This window comes from Desmodus rotundus, chromosome X (genome assembly GCF_022682495.2).
Source record: "Desmodus rotundus isolate HL8 chromosome X, HLdesRot8A.1, whole genome shotgun sequence".
In the NCBI taxonomy this organism is placed as follows: Eukaryota; Metazoa; Chordata; class Mammalia; order Chiroptera; family Phyllostomidae; genus Desmodus; species Desmodus rotundus.
Genome location: NC_071400.1, coordinates 67,003,517 through 67,028,863, shown reverse-complemented (window position 1 = coordinate 67,028,863; position 25,347 = coordinate 67,003,517). Strand labels below are relative to the sequence as shown.

The window sequence follows — 25,347 nt, the reverse complement described above, 5'->3', positions numbered from 1 at the left end:
TTGCATCTCCATGACTTATTTATTTTATAACTGGAAGTCTGTACTTCTTAATCCCCTTCACCTATTTTACCCACCCCATTCACCCTCTGGCAACCACCAGTTTGTTCTCTGTATCTATGAGTATGTGTCTGTTTGGTTTGGTTTGGTTGGTGTTTTAGATTCCATATATAAGTGAGATCATATGGTATTTGTCTTTCTCTAGCTTATTTCACTTAGTATAATAGTCCCTAGATCCACCCACGTTGTTGCAAAAATTGTGACCTTTGTGCGATTAATTATGCTGAGTGCCTGGTACACAGTTGGTGCCATATAAATGCTATTTGCCTGTGTTTTCTGAGCAGGGTTAAGATCCAGGCTCTGGCTGCAGGCCACTGAGTTCAAATCCCAGTTGTGTCACTTACTGTGATCTTGAAAAAGTCAACTTAATCTCTCAGTGCCTCAGTTACCCCACATTGTATTCCTCCTCCATTCACCTGCTTTATCTCCTTCCACTGCTTCTACTCAGTCTCCTCTCTAACACCTCACCCTTCATCAGAATGTCAGAATCTACCAGACAGGAATTTCTGTGTGTGCCCAGTAGGTGCAGAAGAAATGTTTATTCATGAAATGAATTAATTCGGGCTTCATCCATGGGGAGTTTGAGGGCGTGGGTGACTGGATAGACTATGGAGAGTTGGGAGACTTTAGGTAATTGCACTGGGGGAATCCTGACTCTAAAACCTTCCATTGAGGCCGCCCGCAAGGACTGGGACCAGACTTGGAGATGGGGGAGGGAGATGACCAGGGTGAGGCCCAGGGGGAGGGAGAGGAGGAGGCTGAAGCTTCTTTTCGGCAGCCATCGGCCCGCCCCTTGGCCACCACTGACGGTGGGCGGATGAGTAATGCATCCAGGAAGCCTGGAGGCCTGTGGTTTCCGCACGGCTGCCACCCCCGCCCCTCGCGTGGACATTTATCCTCCGCCGCTCAGGCCCTGCCGCCATCGCCGCAGACCCAGCGTCTAGAGAGGCTACACCAGAGGTAAGCAGGGGCCTGGGCGGCCTCAGGGCTGGGCTGGAACTTTGCTGTTGCGGGACATCTTGCCGCTCAGCCTGAAAGGCAGCCACTAGGACCCTGGGCTAGTCAAGGGGGAAAGGACGGGGTGGGGTTGGGGGTGGGGTGGGGCTGGAACTGCTCCAAACTCCTTCCAACCCCTGATATCCATCCCAACTACCCCAAGCTCATGAGCCCTTACTACCACAGACGCTTCCCAAATGGCTACCTCCCCTAAATTCCCTCATTGCCCCCCAGATCCCCTATACCCAAACCCCTGAAGCTCCCCAAACTCCCCAGCTCCACCAGTAACCCAGATTCCTAAATCCTCAACTCTCTAGAAACCTCAAAACTTCCTCTGCTCCAAAATGCCTCTGGGACCCCCCCTTAGGCCCCCAGTCCCTCAACTCCTAAACCCCCAATCTCCTCCAAATTCCTCAGCCTCCAACTTCCCAGCCTCTCTCTCTCAATATGCACAACCCTGAAACTCCCAACCTTCCCACAGATTCCTACAGTTCCCCAAACCAAAAATTCCTCACCCCAACTCCTCTACTTTCTGACTTCCCAAACCCCACTAAGTCTTCAAACTCCCCCAGCCTCCTTTTCCCCAAATGCCGCAACCCTATAATCTACCCACTTACCCAGTCCCATAAACAAACTCCACAACTCTGAAACTCTCCCAATCCCCTAGCACCGTAAGATCCTCTGGGCTCTCAAATACCCACCCTCTTAAAATCCCCAAACTCCCCAACCCCTCTAGCCCAAGTGTGGCAGCCTAATCATGTCTGCTGGTGAGGGTGGAGCAGGATGGGGTGGGAGGCCTTGCCCAGGTCCTTGGATCAGCTGGGGTGGAGGCTGCCTGACTCCTCCTCCCCACTCTTGCAGAACCCACCATGGCCCCCTTTGTGCCCCTGGCCTCTGGCATCCTGTTGTTGCTGTGTCTGACAGTCCCCAGCCTGGCCTGTACCTGTGCCCCACCCCACCCACAGATGGCCTTCTGCAGCTCTGACCTCGGTAAGTGTAGCCCACTCTGCTCACACACTGTGCTTTACTTTCCCTCTCAATCCAGTGGGGTTCAGGATGGAGCTCACCTCTAGACCAATTCCACTCAGCCCTGCCCTGCCTCTGCCTTTGCCACACTGGTATTCTCACTGGCTTCCTTAGATTACTCTAGGCCCAGTCCTTCCTCAGGGCCTTTGCACTGGCTGCCCCCTCTGCCTGGTACACCCTTCTCCCCAGGTATCCATATGGGTGGCTGCCTCAAATGTTATCTTTCCAAAATTTTAACCCCTGTCCCCTAGTACTCCTGATTCCCTGTATCCAATTCTGAAGTTCCCCATTACAGTTAATACCTTCTAACATTCCATAGACTTATCTATTTTGCTTGTGTTTAGCCTTTGTCATCCTGGCTAGAATGTGAGTTCCACAAGGGAAGGAATTTCTGTGTTTTGTTCACTGTTGTGTCCCTAACAACCGGAACAGTGCCTAGCATATAGCAGGCATTCCAAAATATTCATTGAGTGAATAAACACGTAACGACTATATGAAAAAGGCTTAAAGCAGTGCCTGGCAAAGAGTGGGCAGTCAATGTATGGGTGAATCATTTAACAAATGTACAAATCTCTCACTGTGTTGTCTGCCATCCAGTGATCCCTATTTAATTATGTGCTTTGCTAGTATGACTATTGTGATTGTTTTATTTTTACTGGCTCACACAGTCCATTTGACTTGTTTCTTCCCCTCCTCTCCTGCAGTCATCAGGGCCAAGTTCATGGGGACAGCAGAAGTCAACCAGACCACCTTATACCAGCGTTATGAGATAAAGATGACCAAGGTATCCCTCCTGCCCATTCCTCAGCAGTTCCTAACATCTTCCTGTCAAAAAAAACCCTCTGGCCATCAGTTGGGAGGAAGTTAGTTGTGATCTCAGGATGCTATATGAAGAAAGTGGAATGGGAGGATCATGTCAGTAAAATATACTCTTCTCATCCATTGACAGATGTTCAAAGGGTTCAGTACCTTGGGGGATGCTGCTGACATCCGGTTTGTCTACACCCCGGCCATGGAGAGTGTCTGTGGATACTTCCACCCATCCCAGAACCGCAGTGAGGAGTTTCTCATCGCTGGTGAGGCTCCGCCCCCTAGTCCTGGGCCATGCCACCTGTCCCCCAGATGCTGCAGGGGAACCCTAACTGGGCAAGCTTCTGAGAGAAGGGTCCCAGTTGAAATGGGGACCACCCCAATTTCAGCCTATCAGAAGGCCCCCAGTAGAGTCTGTGCTCCAGGGATGCCAAGCAGGTGCCACCCTGCCCGTCCCTCATCCCCTGCCCCAGCCAGTCAGAAGCTGCCTGTTGTCCCTTCCCCAGGACAACTGTGGAATGGGCACCTGCACATCACCACCTGCAGTTTCGTGGCTCCATGGAACAGTTTGAGCCCCGCTCAGCGCCGGGGCTTCACCAAGCTCTACACTGCTGGTTGTGAGGAATGCACGGTGAGTGCTTGGGCCCTACCTGCCACCTGGGGAGGGCTCCTTGGGCTCTTCCCTAAACCATGGTTTGTTTCTCGCTCCTTCTGGATATTCCTTGTCCCTATGGCTGCTCCCCAAACCCTTGGGTTACCCCTGATATTCCTTGCTGTTCCCTTAAACCTAAGACTGTTCTTCTGGACATTCTGGTTGTTCCTTTGCCCTGTGCCTCACACCTGGGGATTCACTGTTCTAGCTGCTTTCTGTCCCTCTAACTCTCCCTTGTGACTATTCTGTAGTCCTTATGTTTGTTCCTGACCCCCCTGGGTTTGTTTCTTGGTTCTCTAGAATGTTCTCCAAGAACCCAAAACGCTGTTCCTCAACCTACTGACTCTTCCCCAGCACATCTAATTGTTGCTCTCCAGCTGTGGACTGTTCCACACACACGGGCGAGTTACAGTGCCCTTCTGACTATTCCAGGACTGTTGTCTGATGTCCCTGAATGTCCTCTGACCCACTGACTTTATCTGAGCCCCACAGCTCCTTCCTATATTTAAGTTCTCCATACACCAGCTGTTCCCTATTACTGCCAGTTGTTCCCTATCCTATGGGATAGTTCTCATAGGATCTGACTGATCCCCACAACTGTCCTCAACCACCAAGAAACTGATCCTTTCAGTGGATTACTGTCACCTCATCGAGTCCAATGACTATTCTCCAAATGGAAGCAACTGTTCTTGAGTTTGTATCCAGGTGGATACAGCTCAATGTTGAATGCTGAGGAGGGGAAAGTTCTGCTCCATAGGGGACGCTGGGGTAGGAGGAGCCCTCAAAGATGTGTCTCCCTCCCCTCCTCCAGGTGTTTCCCTGCTCATCCATTCCCTGCAAACTACAGAGTGACACTCACTGCTTGTGGACCGACCAGCTGCTCACAGGCTCTGACAAGGGCTTCCAGAGCCGCCACCTTGCCTGCCTGCCACGGAAGCCAGGGATGTGCACCTGGCAGTCCCTGCGCCTCCGGACTGCCTGAATCCTGCACCCAGCAGAAGCTGACACCCACACAGTATTCATCCCCTTTCCCACTCCTGTCTTTGTTTCTTCAAGACAGTGAAATAAAGACCTACCACTCAGCAGGCAGTTTCCCTGTGTGGTGTCTGGGAATAAACCCGTATCGCTAATGACCTGGTGGGGGTACCCTGGGACAAATGTCGAGGGGATGAGGGGTGCAAGGTACTGGCTTTTTATATTAACAACAAAAAGCCTCTGCCCATCGGTTGGTAGGAAGTTAGGTGTGATCTCAAGATGCTATATGGAGAAGGGGGAGGGGGAGGATCACGGCAGTAAAAGAGACTCTTCTCCTCATCCATGAACAGATGTTCAAAGGGTTTGATGCCTTGGGGGATGCCCCTGACATCTGGTTTGCCTACATCCCAGCCATGGAGAGTGTCTGTGGATACTTCCACTGGTCCCAGAACCACATAATTCTCTCCATTGACATTACCATTGGTGATCTGCAATGTCAGTAATTTAACCTGTGTTATCAACCACAGCTTATTGAATAATCTCTCTACTCAATACTTTAAAACATTTTACTAGACTAATTATACATTCTATTTGCACAGGGCTCTGTAGTTCATAAATTACCAACTGCTTGACAAATCACTACCTCATTGGCAAATTCCCCTATTCACAAATCCCTCATTGACGAATGCCTTATCAATTGGCTAACAGCTTTCCTCTCCTTGAGCATTGTCCTGATGTCATCCAGTGAGGATGTCCTTCCCCATCCGAGTCTGTGGGTGTTATTGTCCCCATCCTTAGGTTTTGTACTGAGTTTGACTTGAGCAAAAGGGGAAAGCCCCAGGGGTCCCAGACCTCCAACCCCACGTAAGCAGCCAGGGAGTCTGGGAGGAGGAGCAGCCTTGGCTTCCCCTCCCTCACTATGGCCTGGGAGAGATTCCTCGTAAGTGGTTGTTTGGGGAATAGAAAAGATGGGCAGACGGTATGACCTGGAAATCCCTTTCTCCCCCTTCTCCTACCTCTCCTCTCCTCACTCTTCTGACCAACTTTGACAGAAGTGAAGTGCAGGTAAGGTTTCAAAATCAAAAGCAACCATGTACATCAGTCTACACCTCTCCCCATATCTCCCCCTATGCAGCTGCCCCCTCACCAAAACTGGGGCTTCTAGACCAGAGGCTCACATTTCTGGTTCATCTTCCCCCATAAGACCTGAGCAAGGGATCCTCTCAATAATCCCTTCTTTAGGCTTTCTTGCTCCCACAGCTGAGTCCAGGCCCCTCTGGGCCCTTTCCAGTTCCTGGCTCTTGCCTCTTAAACACCAAAGGTCTTGATTTAAGTGTGGCCCATGGGAACCAGAAATTCGGATCAGTACAAACATTCAGTGGAACACTCAAGAGACCTGTTGACCTGAGTCTGCTTGAAAAAAGTCTCCACTATATCTTTTTTGGTAAAGGAAAGGACCCCCAAATTCCTTCCCATTGGACTATCCACTGCTCCTGCCAATAAGAACCCAGGTCTCCTCCAGGGTATTCTGGATCTCCAAGCATGGCCCCCTGGATCCTCTGTGGTCCTGTCCTTTTGTACTACTGGGGGTTCCCCCGAGAGCTCAAGATATGTCCCAGATCAGGATGGGTGGATTTTAAGAATTCAGTGCTTATCTGCTTGAGCAGAGGACACCCATTACAGTAACAATTTCTATGTCATCATCTACACCTTGGTAATGCTTTGGGGGGCTCTGAACCCCAGCTACCAAAAGGAGTAAATGGCAGCCCTCAGTGACGGATATAACTGTAAGGGAAGGGCCTAGGCCCTGGTTTGGCCCTTGTGGCTATGTCACTATTGCCTCAGCTGCCTGCAAGAGTTTGGCAGTTCCTGATAGTTCACCAAACCCTAGTACCAAAAGCTGCCTGCACTCTTATGCTGTTTGTTCCCTGACCACAGCACCAGTTCCCTGAGCCCCCAGCCATTTTACCCCCTGGGAGGAAGATGACATAGAAGGTGGTGGTGGAAGGGTGGAGCCCAGTGTGAAGGCCATTGTCCTGCCGATCTGCCCACTTTCAGGTGGTGCCCTGGATCAAAATACTAATGCTTCAAGGCAGGGCAGACCACCAGGCTGTACTCTACTGCAGCCCTTTTCACAGAGTCCAGGGCAACATACAAGGCCACCTCCCCGACACCCCGACAGGAGCTCCTGGCAGGGTATCTGTAGTCCTGAGGTCACTATATCTCCCCATCACACTTCTAGAAAATCCACTAAAGTGAGTAAAGTGAGTTACCCCCGCCCCCACCCCAGCATTCAGTGTGTCCATGAATCTCTGCTTGGGAGAGACCCTGATGGCTGAGGGGAAGCACATGGGGGTGACAGCCCTGTGAGGTGTTCAGCATGGGGTCCAGCTCCATGGGTAGCCTGGGGGCTGGCCTTTCCCCCAGTCAAGCCTCAGTACTTCTCCGTAAAAAATGGGCTTCACAGTCCCTACCCAGAATCCTTCCAAGGTCTGTGCCAGGGTTGAAGGATAATCAATGGGTGTATTCACCCCTCGGTAATTTTTTCAGGTCAAAACATGAAGCTCTCCTAACTATAACTTCATGTGTAATATTACTAACAGTGATTCAATTTCTAGATAGGTAATGTAGTATAGTGATTAAGAGCATGAATGCTGGAGCCAGGTCACTTGTATTCAAATCCTGCCCCTTCCATGTATTAGCACTGTGTCCTTGGGGACATCACATTACCTCTTTGTGCCTCAGTTTCCACATCTTTAAAATGGGGATAAAAATGCCTAACTCATAGGGACAATGTGAGCATTAAATGAGATCATACATGTAAATTGCCTGGAACAGTGGTAGGCACATGGCATTATGAGTATTAATTATTAGTAGTATGATAAATATAATTTAATGTATAACTTTGCAAATAGTGTTTAAAATTAAGAATGATAATTTATAATATTGGAAATAACATATAATATCAGTAGGAATAACTAAATGCACCCTGGAAACCTTAGTGTAATTCATGATCCTGATAATCTCCCTCAGAGATGTTACAAATATTTACTATGTTCACTTGTTTTTCTTATTACAATGATTCTTGTATACTGTTTCCAGTGTGCAAATTGTGCCACTGAAAAATACCAACATTTTCAAGACTTCTGAGGACCACCCCTTCCCCCAGTGATAATGTTCCCACTATGCAGTGTTCACTGTGGATGAAAAACTACATTTATAAATCTCTACTCTCACCAAGACTACAGGTGACAAATCTATAATGCCTTAGTAAATCTTTCTTTTAATTAAAAAGTCCCCTCTCCTGACTGTACAAACCCCTTCTTTCACAAATACTCCACCAACAAATACCTCTGTTGAACTACCTCCATATCCATAAATACCTCTTTGACATATCCATATTGATAACCCCTGTTGACAAACCTCCCTATTCACAAATACCCAGCAGCAATCTGTCACCCCTGGTAGACTCCAGTGACAAATATTTCTCTTCATAATTATCCCTCCATTGGCATATCCCCTAGTTACTACCTAGTTGACAAATGTCTCCATTCATAAATGTCTTTCTATGATATAATTCCCATTGACAACCTCTACTGATGAATCTCCCCATTCATATATCTTGACCCACTAGCATATCTCCCCATTCAGATATGCCCATCAAAGTAATCCTATTGATGACCTAACTTGTCATATCTTCCCATTCAGAAACACCCACCATTGCTGTCTATCTCATTGATAAGACTGTTTAAAGTTTTTTTCCATTCATAAAACCCCATCCACCCATCCATATAGCCTCTATTGATTGACACATTACCCCATCTTTAGATATCTCTAATTAGGAAATCTTCCTGCTGGAACACCCCCCCAATATATTACTCCCTATGTGGAAACATCTCTCCCTCACCCCTAGTAACTGATGAAGAAGTAGATTTCTATAAGACCAGCTCTTTCACTATTTTTTTATTTTAAAAATTGATTTGAGAGAGAGAGGGAGGGAGGGAGAGAGGGAGAGAAAAAGAAATACTGCTTTGTTGTTCTGCTTATTTATGCATTCATTAGTTGCTTCTTATATGTGCCCTGACTGGAGATCAAACCCACAACCTTGGAGTATCGGGACGACATTCTAACCAACTGAGCTACCTGGCCAGGTCTGACCAGCCCTTTGTTTTTATGAGCAGTGACTGATACCTACGTCTCACTATCCAGTCCCAAACACCACCTATGCCATATCAGTAAAATCTGAGGACCAAACCCAATTACACTGTAGAGCCCCAACCAAAGGAAAAGATTGGGGCACAAGTTCCCTCTGGATGTGGCAGTGAAGGTGGAGCTTAAAAAAAAAAGATTAGTTGAAAGTCTGCATAAGAAGCTGTTAGAACCCCAGACTTACTCCCCAACTACCAATCCTTATTTCAATAGAAGGCTAAAGGTTTGACCTCTTAAAGAGTAAAATAGCAGGTTCATGTGGGCAGAAATGCCCAGGCTGCACCTCCCTGATGTTGACTATCCTTCACTGAATTTGGGCCTCCTGCTGAACCTTTGTGGAGAACAACAGCTCCAATGGATAGAGGTGGAGCCATTGATAACAGAGGCCCAGATTCAGTGTCTTTTGCCCCCATCACACACCAAGGGGCCTTCCCCTGACCCTAGGCCTCTTGAAAGAAGTAGTATCGGATGGATGCTTCCTTAATTCTTTTCTGGTAGGGGGTGAGTTACCCCCACCACCACCATATCCCTTAGGCCTCTGCCATGAATCCTGCCTTCCTGCTGGGCCCTGGTTTGCTCCCAGCTCTGTCTATGACCACCCTTAGGGTAGGCCTTTGGGTGCTAGCTTCCACATCCCATGATGTTTATTGTAACTCGGACATGGATAAGTCTGGGCAGACCTCAGAGAGGCTGCCAACACAGGGGCTCACAGTGAGGTTCTAGAAGGACAGATAAAGCCCACTGAAGTGGTAGAGCCTGGCAGGGAGGTGCTCTGAAAAAATTTTTTTTCAGGACTCTTGGGGATGGAAAAAATCTTGAATACTTGAACTCCAAAGAACCTCCTGACATGTTTCTCCCATCCCTAGTCCTTGTGGCTTAATTCCTGGGGCACATCCTCTTTACTGAGACCACAAGGCATTATGAGTTCAAATCACCAGGGTACCCTGAATATCCCTTCCTCCCACCTGTCTCCCCATCAAAATATAAGTCCCTGACCCAGTTCTTGCTGAGGGAATGGGGTGGGTCTCTGAGAATCAAATGCTACTGATGTGATATGATACTCAGACCCCAGATCCTCACCACATAAATGTTCCTTAGATTCAGTGTTCCTCTCCTTTTCCTCCCTTCATAGACAATCAAGGTTTCTAAAGGGGTTCTGAACTTATGGTTCATGGAAGTACCCAAATACAAAGAACAATGTAGACCCAGCCAGGTGGCTCATTTGGTTGGAACATCATCCCATACACCAAAAGGTTGTGGGTTCAATCCTCGGTTGGTGCACATATGCAAGGCAACCAACAGATCGATGTTTCTCTCTCACACTGATGTCTCTCTCTCTTTCTCTTCCTCTCTTTCTAAAATCAATTAAAAAACAACATATACTCTGGTGAGGATTTAAAAAAAAGTTTTTTGTTAAAAAAAAAAAAAACAGTGTGATTATGTCTACACGCCCACCAAAACAGCTGTGGTGACATTATCAGGAGAGGTTCCCCTTTAGGAATTCTTCATCACAGGTCATCCAGCCTGTCTTTACCTTGCATGAACTCCTCATCCTCAGCCCTCCTGTTCCAGCCCTGGAATAAAGTGTCCCCTTCCTGGGGCATTGTCCTTCAAAGTGCCCCCTACCTCAGGATACTATGTTTACCAATTTCAGTCAACCACAGCTTATTCTGTCCCTGATTCATAGTGTCCTGGATCTTTCATACTGACCACTTGGCAGGGATCAGTCTATCCTAGCCAAAGGACATCTAGTCACACTTTCCTAACCATCAGGACATGGCATCTGTCCTCTCTGGGTTCTTTGAAGGATGGGAAGCTTCACTTCAGGGAATGAGTAGTATATCTTTAGAAGTGGCTCAGGGAGGAGCACATTGGAGAGGCTTCTAAATATCTAAAGGAAAAGGATACCACTGGGTCTTGAATGTGCCCCTCATGTAATCCTGCAGGCACAGTGTCAGCCCTTCCCTGTTCTTTCTGCTCCCTGCTCCTGTTTGCCAGTTTCTACTTCCACTCCTTGTGCCCTGCTCCCTATTCTCTGCCTCCTGTTTCTTCTCCATGTTCCATATTGCTCTCTGTCCTCCTGCTCCCCCATCCTTACTGTCTTTTTTCCTCCCTGCCCCCCACTCCTCCCTGTTTCACCATTTGCTATTCCTTCCACTGTTCCCTGGCCCCTCTGCTCTTCCTTAGTTCCTGCTGCCCTTCTCTTCTAGGAGCAGAAACTAGGAGAAGCATTTGGAGAGCAGTACTCTGCCCAAACACCTCCAGGTGCTTCCCTGCCACACTTCAAAGCCATATACCTAGATTCAACCTTGCAGTATCCATGGAGGGACATCCACTTGGCTGAGCACTGGCGAGAAGAACATGAAGCCACGAACTTAGCTACCTTCCCTGGTGACCCACTATCTGCTATTGAATTTTCAGGTACAACAGGCCTTAGACACACACGTTTACTTACTCACAGTGAGCTGGAAACTCTCTACCTTCCTCAAACTCCTAAACCTCCCTAAGCCCACTAACTTCCCCCAATTGTCCCCTCAAGCATCCCAAAGACCATCAACTTCTAACTGTGCTGAGGAATCTATCTGGCTATATTCTGTTTCTTGATCTGGATGCAGGTGACAGGAGTATGTTCACTTTCTGAAAATTCAGTGAGCTGTACACTTATGATATGTCTCCTTTTCTGGACTTTCTTATATCTCAATGAAATTGGCCCCTCAAATGTAAGCCTCTCACCCTATGATATATCTCTCCTGCTCCTTCCTTCACTTCCTCACTCACTCCTACCCTCCCTATTTCACACAATCTTGGTATCCCTGACCCCAACTCTGATCCCAAAGCACCCTCTCTTTCCTCATTGCACAGGGACCATGAATCCTGGGCACAGAGAAGAAACTGGCCTCAGAGAGACCATGGCATTGGACTCCACCTGTCACATTGTGAACCCTCTTTAAATATTTGCTGAGAAAATCATCTGGAAGGCAGGCAGCAAAGGAGGTGAAGTCCCTATGGCCACAGCACCCCCTACCCCTAGGTAGACACATGACCAAGTTGATGTAAGCAGATCACCAGGCTACAGAAGCTGGGTTGCAGAGAAGTCAAAGTGTGCTTAATAAGTGTCCTCCCATGCACCCCGCTCCTAACTGGTGACTATTTAGACACATTGAGCTAAACAGCCCTGAGGATTTCTGGCGGTCTGCAACCTGGGTGGGAGTAGATGTGGTAGTGGAGCCAGAATCCTGACATGTGTCTCCCACCACATGATGGAGGCTAAGCAACATTCCCATCAGAGCTTCAAAGTACAGGGCAGGGAGAACTGCTTCTGCAAATCCAGGCCTAGCTTTTGCCCCTCCATGCTGACATTGAGTTGGGGGTCAAAGAGGAAGGTAGGGGTGGCAAGCTGGCTTGCAGGAAATCTAATGCCTTTGCCACCACCTACCCCCACTACCCACCATTAACTCCGTCTTCTTCCTGGCCTCTAAAGTTCTGTTCTTTATGTCCCTGACAAAAATAGCTTCTATACAGCTAGAGAAGAGTGAGGAGGTGCAACTGCCCTACTAGATATCAAGAATTAATGAGAAAATATAGTTATTAAGAGAGTACTGCATTGGTATAGGTATAGAGAAAGTGACCAGTGGAGTAGAACAGAGTTTAGAACCTGCCCCATACATATATGAGATTTCAGTATATGACAGAGGTGGCACAGCAAATCAGTGAGAAAAAAAGTTGCCTACAAGGAAAAAGATGAAGCTGGATCCATACCTACCTCACACTATATATGAAAATCAATTCCAATGAATACATGTAATAAAGGTATTTGTTAACAGTGCTACTTGCTTGCTATGTTGAGAATAGTATTATGTAAGTGAATGGATGTGATGGCCATTCTATAATGCACATAGAAAAGTTTTAAAGAACAGATGTAATAAAGATGTTCATAAGAGTACTAAAAAAAAAGAAAATCAATTTCAGACAGATGAAGAATTTGAATGTCAAAAACAAAGCTTGACACTTTTATTGACTACTAAATTTCTATGTGCAAATAGATCTATATCTGGACTTTTATTTTTTTTCCTTTAGCCTGTCAGTTTGTCTATTCATGTGTCAGCATCATACTGTTTAAATTAGAAAAGCTTCATACAATACCTATTTGCTGGCAGAGGCATTTCACTCCTTGTAGGCTGGTATGACTAATTCCCCTGCTCTCAAATTCAGGGTTTCCCTGGCTATTGTTGCAGGTTTTTGTTTCCATATGAACTTTAATATTAATTTGTCCAGGTACAGATAAAAGTTTATAGGCATATTTTGGAGGGTCACATTAAATTTTTAACTTATAAGCTGAGAAGGGGAACTGACATCTTTGTGATGTTAATTCATCCTATCCAAGAACAGGGAACAACTTTCTGTTTGTATAAGTCTACCTTTGTATCTTCCAGGAGTGTTTTAAGCTTCTCCTCATGTAAGTTTGCATACCCCTTGTTGACTTTAGCCCCAAGTATTTTATCTTTGTTTCTTTTGTATCATAAGTGGGGGGTTTCTCCCCAATTATACATTATATCTGGTTATCTGCACATATGAAAAGTACTGATCTCTGCATTATTCTGTTACTGAATTCTTTTATTGTTTGAATTAGCTTTATTATTGGTTCTTTGGGAGATTTACAGGTGTACAATCATATCATCTATAAACAGAGATACTTTTTTGTCTTCTTTATCCATTCTTACAACTATACTTGGTTTTCCTAATCTAATTGCATTGGTCTAATACCCCCAAGTACAATATTGGAAAGGACTGGAAACAGTGGGCATTTTGTCTTGTTCCTGATCTTGATGGAAATGCCTTCATGTTGTGCCATTAAGTTGATAACTTTAGGATTGAGGTATACACATTTTATCATGTTAAGAAGGTATCAGTTGATTTGTATTTTTGAATGATTTTTATCAGAATAGGTGTTGAATTTTTGTCAAAGGTGTTTAAAATATTTATGGAAATGATCATATGGTTTTCTTCTTAGATCTATTCCCAAAAGTAAACTCACTTGGTCATGCTATATATTATTTTCTTAATGTAATTTTGAATTCATTTACTAATATTTTACTTAGGACTTTAGTATTGATATTCATGAATAAAAATGGTCTATGTTTTTTATGCTATAAATGTTATAATTGCTTTAGTAAATAATATGGAAGCTTCTCTTCATTTTCTGTTCTCTAGAACAATTTCTGTGGCATTGAGATTAACTGTTCTCTAACAGTTTGGTAGAATTTCCCTATGAAAACATCTGGGCCTGATGCTCTCTCTATTAATAACTCTCATAATAACTCTCTCTATTTTTTAATGGAAATTGGACCATTAAGCTCTAATGGGGTCAAGTTTTGTTAACTGTGTTCCCATGGAAAATTATCCATTTCATCTAGGTTTTAAATTTTATCTGCATATGTCTTTTAATATTGACTTTTGGAATCATGCTAATGTCCTACATTTAAAAATATAGAATTAAATCAGTATAGTTAAGGAAGACATTAAAATTTAATACACAGGGAAACAATCTACATTTGAACTAAAATAACATAACCATGCTGAATGAAAAATAACATGAACAAAACCAAGTAACTCTTGAATGCAGGACTTTGGCTATATATCTCCTCTGAAGACATAAAAAGGGCAAACAAGTCTCAAGCTGTACTTTACTAGGTTTGTTTTTCACAGTGGTATGGGTGTTGAAAGTCTAAAAATGCTTTCTGTGCATTGTAGGTTTGATTGAGCAAATAAGTAAATATATTGATGATGTTGAAGGCTAGGGTTCTCACTGTTAGAGAAAAGAAATAGAAATATAGAATGGGAAAAGGCTAGAAGGAACCCTGTGATGTGTTAAATTAGAATTGGAGGTGTCAGTATGAATACACTTCATATGCATATATTGGAAATTTCCTGGCTCTGTACAATGACGGAGCCTAGATGCACGGACACTCCAGTAGCAATGAGTACACCTAGTTGCCGTATCTTGGCTTTGAAATACCATTATCCTAGGGCTGAGACTGGGGAAAAAAAAAGATATGCCTGGTGGTGATGTCAGTGAAAATGAGAGAGTAAAAATCCTCTCCTCCATAAAATCAATGAGAATACCAGCAAAAATTGTCAAAATCATTTTTTCAAAACTTTGAAAATTGACCACAGGTTTTTTAAAGGCTTTATTTATTTATTTTTAGAGAGAGGGGAAGGAAGGGAGAAAAAGAGGCAAAGAACCATCGATGTGTGGTTGCCTCTTGCACGCCCCCCACTGTGGACCTGGCCCACAACCCAGGCATGTGCCCTGACTGGGAATCAAACTGACGACCTTTTGGTTTCCCGGATGGCATTCAATCCACTGAGCCACACCAGCCAGGGCTTGAGCATAGGTTTGTAACAATTAAAAAAATGACAACTGTAATTGAATAACAATAAAAAATTGTTGTAAATGCCTGAATCTCAGTAAGAACAGTAAATTTTGTGGCATTTGAATTTACCCTCTCCCCATCCCTTCTCCCTACCTCCACAACAGCCTTGAAAATCAAGAGCCTTGCAATCCTAAGGTAAACCATCAGCTTAGCAACCACAGAAGGAGGCAGAACAAGGTTGAAGTCCCTTCAAAGTTCCATTCTCAGAAAGCTATTCTTCATTTGGACGGTCTGGCAGTTTCCTAGAAAACTCCACTCACAGGATTTGTCTATTTGACCTGACTCAGAGTTCACCTGGTTTGAACAGCTTTGCCTGAGGGTGATTTTTAGAAATAATCAGCAGCAATTGTTTAACATAGCAGGTGCTTGAGGCAGTGATTACAGCTATGACAAACAACAAACTGACCAAAAAAAACCTAATGGAAAAGTTGAGTAATGAAATTTCCACAGGAGGTTTTGAAAAGCTCTGACATATTCCTGGGAATCTAGAAAGCCACAAATATGCATAAGACTGTGTGCGTGCCCAGGTGCTCTGGCTGACCTCAAGGCTCTGCACAAGTAGTAAGTAAAGGCTAAGGCAAAGTTGTAAGCTATTTACAACATGCACAAAGGGCCCATCAGCAAAAGCTTGGGGACTTACTGATTCTATGTGTTTAAAGAAATATCTGTCCAATCATTAGCTAACCACTAAACGAACGGAGCAGAGACTTCAGTGGTCACATATGACAAAGAATACACTTTGTCATATAATATAATTAGTTCAGTTATAAAACATAATTTGTTCAGGAACATCACTAATAAAACAAAGAACAACAAAAACAAACCCCTGGGATGGAGAAGAATCTCATTTCCAGAGTTGCCACATTGTATTATTTAAAATGCTAAGTTTTCAACAAAATTTATGAGACATACACAGAAGCAATAAAATATGCCCCAAATACAGTTAATAGACACTAAAACAGTTAATAGACACTAGGCTTCCCTGAGGAAGCCCAGATGTTGGAATAAATAGACAGACTATAACTCAGCTATTTAGAATATTTTCAAAGAACTAAAAAAAAAACTTGTCTAAAAAACTAAACTTCTAAAATAAGAATGGTGTTTTAACAAATAGAGGCTATCAATAAAGAGATAGAAATTATAAATAATAGAATTCTGGTATTGAAAAATAAAATAACTGAAATGAAAAATGAGGGGCTCAACAGTAGATTTGAGCTGACAGAGGAAAAAATCAGTGAACTGAAGATAGGGTAACTGAGATTATCCAATCTGAGGAACAGAAAGAAAAAAGTAAACAAAATGAACAGAGCCTCAGAAACCTGTGGAATACAATAAAACATACCAATGCACACATATTGGGAGTCCCAAAAGGTGAGAGGAGAGAAAAAGGTGCAATGAAGAATCCTGGATGGAATAAATGGCTGAAAACCTCCCAAATTTTATAAAACTATTAATCTATACCTCCAAGAAGCTCACTAAACTTCATTCAAGTAGGATAAACTCATAGAGATCTACATCAAGATGCAGCATAAAGAAACTTATAAAGGCCAAAGACAAAGAGAGAAGTGACTCATCACAATCAAGGGGCTCTCAGTAAGAACAAAAACCTTGGAGGCCAGAAGGCAGTGGAACATATTCAAAGCACTGAAATAATTTTATACCCTTCAATACAATACTTTGAAAGTGGAGGAGAGGGATTGAGAAGTACAGATTGGTAGTTACAAAATAATCATGGGAATGTAAAGTACAGCATTGGGAATATAGTCAGTAATATTGTAACAACTATGAATGGTGCCAGTTGGGTACTGAAAATATCAGGGGAACACTTTGTAAAGTATATGACTGTCTTAATCACTATGCTGTACACCTGAAACTAATACAAAATAATACTAAATGTAAACTGTAACTGAAAAAAATTTTAATGTAAAAAAATGAAGGAGAAATTGAGACATTCACAAATAAACAAAAACAGAGATAATTCATCACCAGCACATGTCTACAAGAAATACCAAGGGAGTCCTGGCTGAAATGAAATGACACTAGACAGTAACTAAATTCACATGAAGACATAAAAAGCACCTGTAATATAGAGGTAATTATAAAAAAAAACAATGCATTTTTGTGTGTAACATATTTTTCCTCTAATTTAAAAGCCTACTACATCAAGCAATAATTAAAAGTCTATATTCATGGGTATATGTTGTGTCAAGATATAATTTGTATGACATTAATAGCACAAATGAGTAATGGGGAAATAAAGCTATAAAGAGGAAATTTTAAAATACAATTGAAATTAAATTAGTATCAATTCACATGAGAGTGGTATAAATTAAGATTTTAACTGTAATCCCCAGGGAAACTACTAAGGAAATAATTTTTTAAAAATATTTTATTTATTTTCCCTAGCTGGTGTGGCTCAGTGGATTGAGTGCCAGCCTGTGAACCAAAGGGTTGCCAGTTTGATTCCCACTCTAAGGCATATGCCCGGGTTGCCAGCCAGGTCCCCATTGGGGAGTGTGTGAGAGGCAACCACACACTGATGTTTCTCTCCCTCTCTTTCTCCCTCCTTTCCCCTCTCTCTAAAAGTAAATAAATAAACATTTACCAAAATGTTTCCAATTTTATTTATTTACTTTTAGAGAGAGGGGAAGGGAGGGAGAAAGAGAGGGAGAGAAACATCAATGCGAAAAAGATACATCAATCAGTTGCCTCTCACTCGCCCTCTACTGGGGACCCAGCCTGCGACACAGGCATTTGCCCAGACCAGGAATCTAAACGGCAACCTTTCAATTCACAGGCCAGTGCTCAATCCACTGAGCCACACCAGCCAGGGCAGGAAATATTTTTTTTAAATGTGGAAAATATCTACTCAACACAAAAGTATTTGTTCATGAAGGAATACAAAAAAAAAAGACATAGGAAATATAGAAAACAAATAGTAAAATTGCAAACATAAATTCTACATTATCACTAATTACATTAAATGTAAATTAATTAAAACACTCAAATGAAAAGGCAGAGATAGGCTGAATAGATTAAAATATGACTTAATTATATGTTGCCTACAAGAGATATACTTTAGATTCAAAAACACAATAAAATGAAGGTAAATGGATGGAAAAAATATTTACCATGCAAATAGTAACTAAAAAAGAGTTGGAATCATTATACTAACATCAGATATAATAGACTTTAAAACAAATTGTACTAAAGATAAAGAAGGCCATTGTACACTGAGAAAAGTGTTAATCTATAAAAAAAGATATAGCAGTGATAAACACATTTGCTCCTAACAACAAAGCCTCAAAATACACAAAACAAAAACAGGTAGGGTCCTGGCTGGGTAGCTCAGTTGGTTTGAGTGTTGTCCCTATACACCAAGGTTGCAGATTCAATTCCCAGTCATGGCACATACAAGAATCAACCACTGAATGCATAAATAAGTGGAACCACAAATTGATGTTTCTCTTCTCTCTAAAATCAATCAGTCAATAAAAATTAAGTAACAGGCAGAACTGAAGGGAGAAATAAACAATTCAAAAATAATGGTTGGAGACTTCAATACCTCACTTTAGATAACGTATAAAATAACCAGGCAGAGATCAATAAGGAAAGAGAAAACTTGAACAACACTATAAAGCAACTAGACATAACAGACATCTATGGCACACCCCACCCTACAACAGCAGAATACACAGTCTTCTCAAGTGCACATAGAACAATCTCCAGGACCAACCATATGTTAAGCCACAAAACAAATCTTAATAAGTGTAAAGGGACTAAAATCATACAAATTTTCCCTGACCACAATTGAATAAAATTAGAAACCAATAACAGAAGGAAATTTGGAAAATTCACAAATATGTGGAAAGTAAACAACATGCTCCTAAATAATCAATGAATCAAAGAAGAAATCGCTAGGAAAATTAGAAGATACTTTAAAATGAATGAAAAAGGAAACCCAACATACCAAAACTTAAGGGATGCTGCTAAAGTGGTGCCAATAGAGAAATTCATAGTTGTAAATGTGAATATTTAAAAAGAAGAGAGATATCAACAGATGTCAGAGGGGAGGGAGTTTATGGGGCTGGGTGAAAAAAGGAGAAGGGACCAAGTAAAAAAAAAACTCATAGGCAGACAACAGTATGAACAGTATGGTGATTACCAGATGAAAACAGGGGTGTGGGGAGATAGAAGAGGATATTGGGGGGATAAATGGTGATGGAAGGAGGCTTGACTTAGGGTGGTGAACACAAAATACAATGTACAGATGACATATTATAGAATTGAACACCTGAAACCTATATAATTTTATTAACCAATGTCAGCCCAATGTATCAATAAAAATACTATGAAGAAAAAAATAAAAAGGAGATATCAAATCAATTACCTAATCTTTCATCTTAACAAATTAGAAAAATAAGAGCAAACTAAGCCCAGAGCAAGCAGGAGGAAAGAAATACAAAGATTAGTGTGCAGCCCTGACTGGTGTGGTTCAGTGGGTTGAGCATTGTCCTGCAAACTGAAAGGTCACTGGTTCGATCCCCTATTAGGCCACATGCCTGGGCTGTGGGCCTGGTCCCCAGTTGGGAATACGAGAGAGGCAATTGATCAATGTTTCTCTTGCACAGCAATACTTCTCTCCCTCTCTTTCTCCTTCCCTTCTCCTCTCTCTTAAAGTAAATAAATAAAATCTTTTAAAAAGATTAGTGTGGAAATAAATGAAAGAAGAGAATAGAAAAACAGTAGAGAAAATCAATGAAACCAAAAGCTGGCTCTTTGAAAAGACCAGCAAAACTGACAAACCTTTAGCCTGGAAAAGAAAAGAGAAGAAAACTCATTATTAAAATGACAAATGTAAGAGGGGACAAAACTACTAACCTTACAGAAATAAAAAGGATTATAAGACAGTACTACAAAGAACTGCATGCCAACTAATTAGAAAACCTAGATGGACAAATTCCTAGAAAGACACAAACTACTAAGACTGACTCAAGAATAAATAGAAAATCTGAATAGACTTATAAGTGAAGAGATTGAATTAGTATAATAATGTTAAAAAGACTTCCTACAAAGAAAGGCCTATGACCACACTGGTAAATTATAATATATTTAAAGAGAATTAAAACCAATCTTTTACAAACTGTTCCCAAAAATAGAAGAAAAGGGAAACTGTCCCTCTCATTCTATGATGCTACTATTACCTTTATACCAAAACCAAACAAAGACAGCCTAAGAAAACTACAGCCAATATTCCTTATGATTATAGATGCCATAATTCTCAACAAAATACTAATAAACTGAATCCCACAACATGTGAAAAGATCATGTATCAGGACTTCCAGTCAAGATGGAGGTATATGTAAACACACTTCACCTCTGCACACAACTATAGCAAAAATTACATATAGACTATCACCTGGATTTGTCAAAACAAGTATCACCCCCAATTTGTCAGAAATTGAGATATGGAAGTCCAACAACCAAGGATTTAAAGAAGCCACATTTATCCAGACAGGTAGGAGGAGCTGGGATGCAGAATGGTGCTGGGAGGCAGCAGAACAGGTGGTCCTAAATTCATGTGTGGTGGATAAAAATCGGGAGGGATACCTCACGAGCAAGCAATCCCAGCCCCAGACCAGACCACCCAGCCCAGGGTTCCAGTGCCAGGAAGATAAGTCCCCATAACTTCTGGCTATAAAAACCAGTGGGGGTTGGGGCAGTGGAAGAAACTGCAGGATTCTCAAGAGACTCCTCTTAAAGCGCCCACAATAGATTTAGGACTCACGCAGACCCATCCCCTCTAGGATTCAGCACCAGGGCAACAGCTAGAAGGGCACAAGTGGCATATGGGGAGAAGGGGAGAAAGTGAAGTGACTGGCAACAGGGTGAGTGCTGAGAGATAGCTTCCTCCCAGGCAATCTCCGGGGGTTAGGCCCTGGCATTGTCCCCTCTCCAAGCCCTCCCCGACATATAGCCACAAAGTGGGGAAACAGGTTGCCCTACTTGGGTGATTACCTAAGGCTCCACCGCACACAATTTACAGGTGCTTTTTCTACAATAGGCCACATTACTAAAACAGGGAATCAAAGCAGCTCTACCTAATACACAGAAACAAACACAGGGAGGCTTCCAAATTGAGGAGACAATGAAATGTGGCCCAAATGAAAGAACAGAAAACTCCAGGAAAATAACTAAATGAAAGGGGATAAGCAACCTATCAGATGCAGAGTTCAAAACACTGGTTATCAGGATGCTCAAAGAACTCATTGGGTTCTGTAACAGCACAAAAAAGACCCAGGCAGAAATGAAGGTTGCATTAAGTAAAATAAAGAAAAATCCACAGGGAACCAAAAGTGGAGTGCATGAAGCAAGTAATCAAATCAATGATTTGGAACATAAGGAAGAAATAAACATTCAATCAGAACAGCAAGAAGAAAAAAGAATTTTTAAAAAACGAGGATAGAATAAGAAGCCCCTGTGACATCTCCAAACGTGCCAACATCTGAATCATAGGGACACCATAAGGAGAAGAGGAAGAGCAAGAAATTGAAAACTTACATGAAAAAATAATGAAAGAAAACTTCCCTAATTTGGTAAAGGAAATAGACATTCAAGTCCTGGGAACACGGAGTCTCAATCCAGTTAGACCCAAAGACAACCACACCAAGACACATCATAATTAAAACGCCAAAGGTTAAAGATAAAGAGAGAATCTTAAAAGCAGCAAGAAAAAAAGCAGAGAGAGTTACCTACAACGGAGTTCCCATAAGACTGTCAGCTGATTTCTCAAAAGATAATTTGCAGGCTGGAAGGGACTATCAGGAAGTACTCAAAGTGATGAAAAGCAAGGACCTACAACCTAGATTACTCTATCCAGCAAAGCTATCATTTAGAATGGAAGGGCAGCCCTGGCTAGTGTGATTCAGTGGACTGAGTGCTGGCCTACGAACCAAAGGGTCGCAGGTTTGACTCCCAGTCAGGTCCCCAGTAGGGGGCGTGCAAGAGGCAACCACACATTGATGTTTCTGTCCCTTTCTTTCTCCCTCTCTTCACCTCTTTCTAAAAATAAAATAAATTTTAAAATCTTTTAAAAAATAGAATTGAACGGCAGACAAAGTGCTTCTCAGACAAGGTAAAACTAAAGGAGTTCATCATCACCAAGCCATTATTATATGAAATGTTAAAGGGAATTATATAAGAAAAAGGCCAGGTCCCCAGTGGGGGGGGGGGGGGGAGCACGTGAAAGGCAACCACACACTGATGTTCCTCTCCCTCTTTTTCTCCCTCCCCTCCCATCTCTAATAAATAAATAAATAAAATCTTTAAAAAAGAAAAAGATCAAAACTATGAACATTAAAATGGCAACAAATTCACAACTATCAAGAACTGAATCTAAAACACAAACTAAGCAAAGAAGCAGAACAGGAACAGAAAACAAACTAAGCAAACAAGCAGAACAAGAACAGAATCATAGATATGGAGATCATTTGGAGGGTTATCAGCTGGGAGGGGGAAGGGGAAGAATGGAGGAAAAGGTACAGAGAATAAGAAGTACAAATTGGTAGTTACAGGATAGACAGGAGGATGTTAAGAACAGTATAGGAAATGGAGAAGCCAAAGAACTTGTATGTATGACCCATGGACATGAAGCAAGGGGGTGTTGCTGGAGGGAATTGGGGGTACCGGGTAGAGGGGGACCAAGGGGGAAAACTGTAATAGCATAATCAATAAAATATATTTTTTAAAAAGATTATGTATCAGATCAAGTGATTTGGCCCAGGAATGCAAGTGTGATTCAACTTGCATGAAAATCAATTAATGTAAACACCATATTCATAGAATAAAGGACAAAACCCACATGACCATATCAACAAACATAGAACATTTAACAAAGTTCAATTTGTCCTTTTATGATAAAAACATTCAAGAAACTAGAAATGAAAGGGCACTTTGTCAACACTGAGGTAGCAGTTAATATATGACAGATGCACTGTCTTAATCACTTTCATTAATTAAATAATTTAATTCTCACACCAACTCTATGATGCAGGACTATTATTACCCACATTTTGCAGATGAGTAAACTGAGGCACAATCCATTTAAATGATGTTTCCTCTGTTAGGAAGCTAATAAGTTGTGGAGCTAGGTTTCCCATACAGAAATTCTAGCTACAGAATCCATGTTCTTTTATTTTCTTTTTTGTCCCCAAGGGGGTGCACCATTCCCAGAGGTACTGCAATACTGGGTTGATGAGCTGCATGGATGGAGTGAGCTCCTAGTCTATATCCCTGCTCCAAAAATGCATTTAATATTTTGTCCTTGGATAGAGGACATAGATGTTAAACTGATAAGAATATATCTCTATACTTGATCTTAGCCAAAAGGCCAAGAAATGGTCAGAGTCCACGTTCTTAATCACAGTCAGCTGTACTGTCTTTTAAAGAATATGGAATTATCATTATAATGATAAACAAATTGAGTTTCCTTAGAACTAATGATTTGATCTTCATCTGTAAGTAAACTTAATTTATTACACTGTGAATTTATATCAGTGACCATAATTTGTAGTACTGGTAAGAATTTTTAATAATAGTACCAATATTACTTAACCAAGTTGGTAATGTTGGATCAATACTGATATTTAACTGTAATTTAATGCATAAAACTAGTGATGATTATTTATATAAGCAAACATAATTTATAATATTGCTAATTTTTTTTAAAATTAGTTTTAGTCCTGACTGGTGTGGCTCAGTGGATTGAGTGCTGCTTGTGAACCAAGCATCGCTGGTTCAATTCCCAATCTAGTGCACGTGCCTGGGTTTCAGGCCAGGTCCCCAGTAGGGGGCACATGAGAAGCAACCACACATTGATGTTTCTCTCCCTCTCTTTCTCCCTCCCTTCCCCTCTCCAAAAATAAAATAAATAAAATCTTTTTTAAAAATTAGTTTTCACAGGAACTACTATAAAGGACACATGGACAAAATCAAGGGGGAGGGTGGAGGTGGGGGAGGGAGGTGGGTTCAGCTGGGGTGGGGTGGAGGGATGGGGAGAAAAGGCATACAACTGTAATTGAATAACAATAAAAATTTTTAAAAATAATTAGTTTTCAAGTTTGACAGCATTATTAATGGTGAACAATTTTTATTTGTAACTAAATTTTGATTCATAATTGTGGTACTTATAATTTATATTCGTAATCATAACTTTAATATTAGTAATTATTTATAATAACAATTGGAATGTAAACCATATTAATGATTTCTTTTAGAAGCTATAATTTAATTCAAAACATAGTTACTCAGAATTTATATTAGTAATCTTAATTTGTAACATTGACAATAATCTGTAAAATATTTTACAACTTTTTACTAATAGTTTAATTTATTTTAAAGATTTTCTTTATTTTATTTTTAGAGAGAGGGGAAGAGAGGGAGAAAGAGGAGAGAAACATCAATGTGTGGTTGCCTCTCATGTGCCCCCTACTGGGGACCTGGCCCACAACCCAGGCATGTGCCCTGACTGGAAATCGAACCAGTGACCCTTTGGTTCGCAGGCTGGTGCTCAGTCCACTGAGCCATACCAGCCAGGGCAGTTTAATTTATTTTAGTAAGTATAACTTTTTATAAGGATTTTATTTATTTATTTTTAGAGAGAGGGAGAAAGAAAGGAAGAGAAACATCAATGTATGGTTGCTTCTCGTGTGTCCCCTACTGAGGACCTAGCTCACAACCCAGGCATGTGCCCTGACTGGGCTTCAAATTGATGACCCTTTGCTTCGCAGTCCAGTGCTCAATCCACTGAGCCACACCAGCCAGGGATACTTTAGTAACTACAACTTGATTCACAACATAGGTATTAATTGCTTATTTTGATAATCTTAGTCTGTAACACTGGTAATAAATTATAATGTTAATTATAATATTTGATGATATTAGTAATGATAATATAATCTGTATTATTAAGTCTAATATAATTCAAAACAGGAACTTATAATTTATACTACAGCATAATTCATAATATTCATAATTATAATAATATAGTTATAATCTTTGATGATACTAGTTATAATTATTCAATTTCTATTAGGAACTATAATTTAATTCATAACATTAGTATTCATAATTTATATCAGTAATAATAATTTGCAGTATTGGTGATAAATTGTAATATTAGTGATTATA

At 41.8% G+C, this 25,347-nt stretch overlaps 2 protein-coding genes and 1 non-coding gene across 5 annotated transcripts in view; 1 reads left to right on the top strand and 2 right to left on the bottom strand.

The window, feature by feature from the left end:
* SYN1 (synapsin I) overlaps nt 1–25,347 on the bottom strand; it is a 49,292-nt gene that overhangs the window by 9,639 nt on the left and 14,306 nt on the right. The window lies entirely within an intron of this gene.
* TIMP1 (TIMP metallopeptidase inhibitor 1) lies at nt 859–4,626 on the top strand. Its single transcript, XM_024580091.4, has 6 exons — nt 859–1,017; nt 1,915–2,043; nt 2,784–2,863; nt 3,029–3,155; nt 3,396–3,520; nt 4,353–4,626. The coding sequence occupies exons 2-6, from the start codon at nt 1,923–1,925 to the stop codon at nt 4,521–4,523; spliced, it is 624 nt and encodes a 207-aa protein (XP_024435859.1). The 5' UTR covers nt 859–1,017; nt 1,915–1,922; the 3' UTR covers nt 4,524–4,626.
* Nucleotides 23,372–23,560, bottom strand: LOC112322535 (U2 spliceosomal RNA). The gene has a single exon (XR_002976649.1). It is a non-coding gene; the product is annotated as a U2 spliceosomal RNA (small nuclear RNA).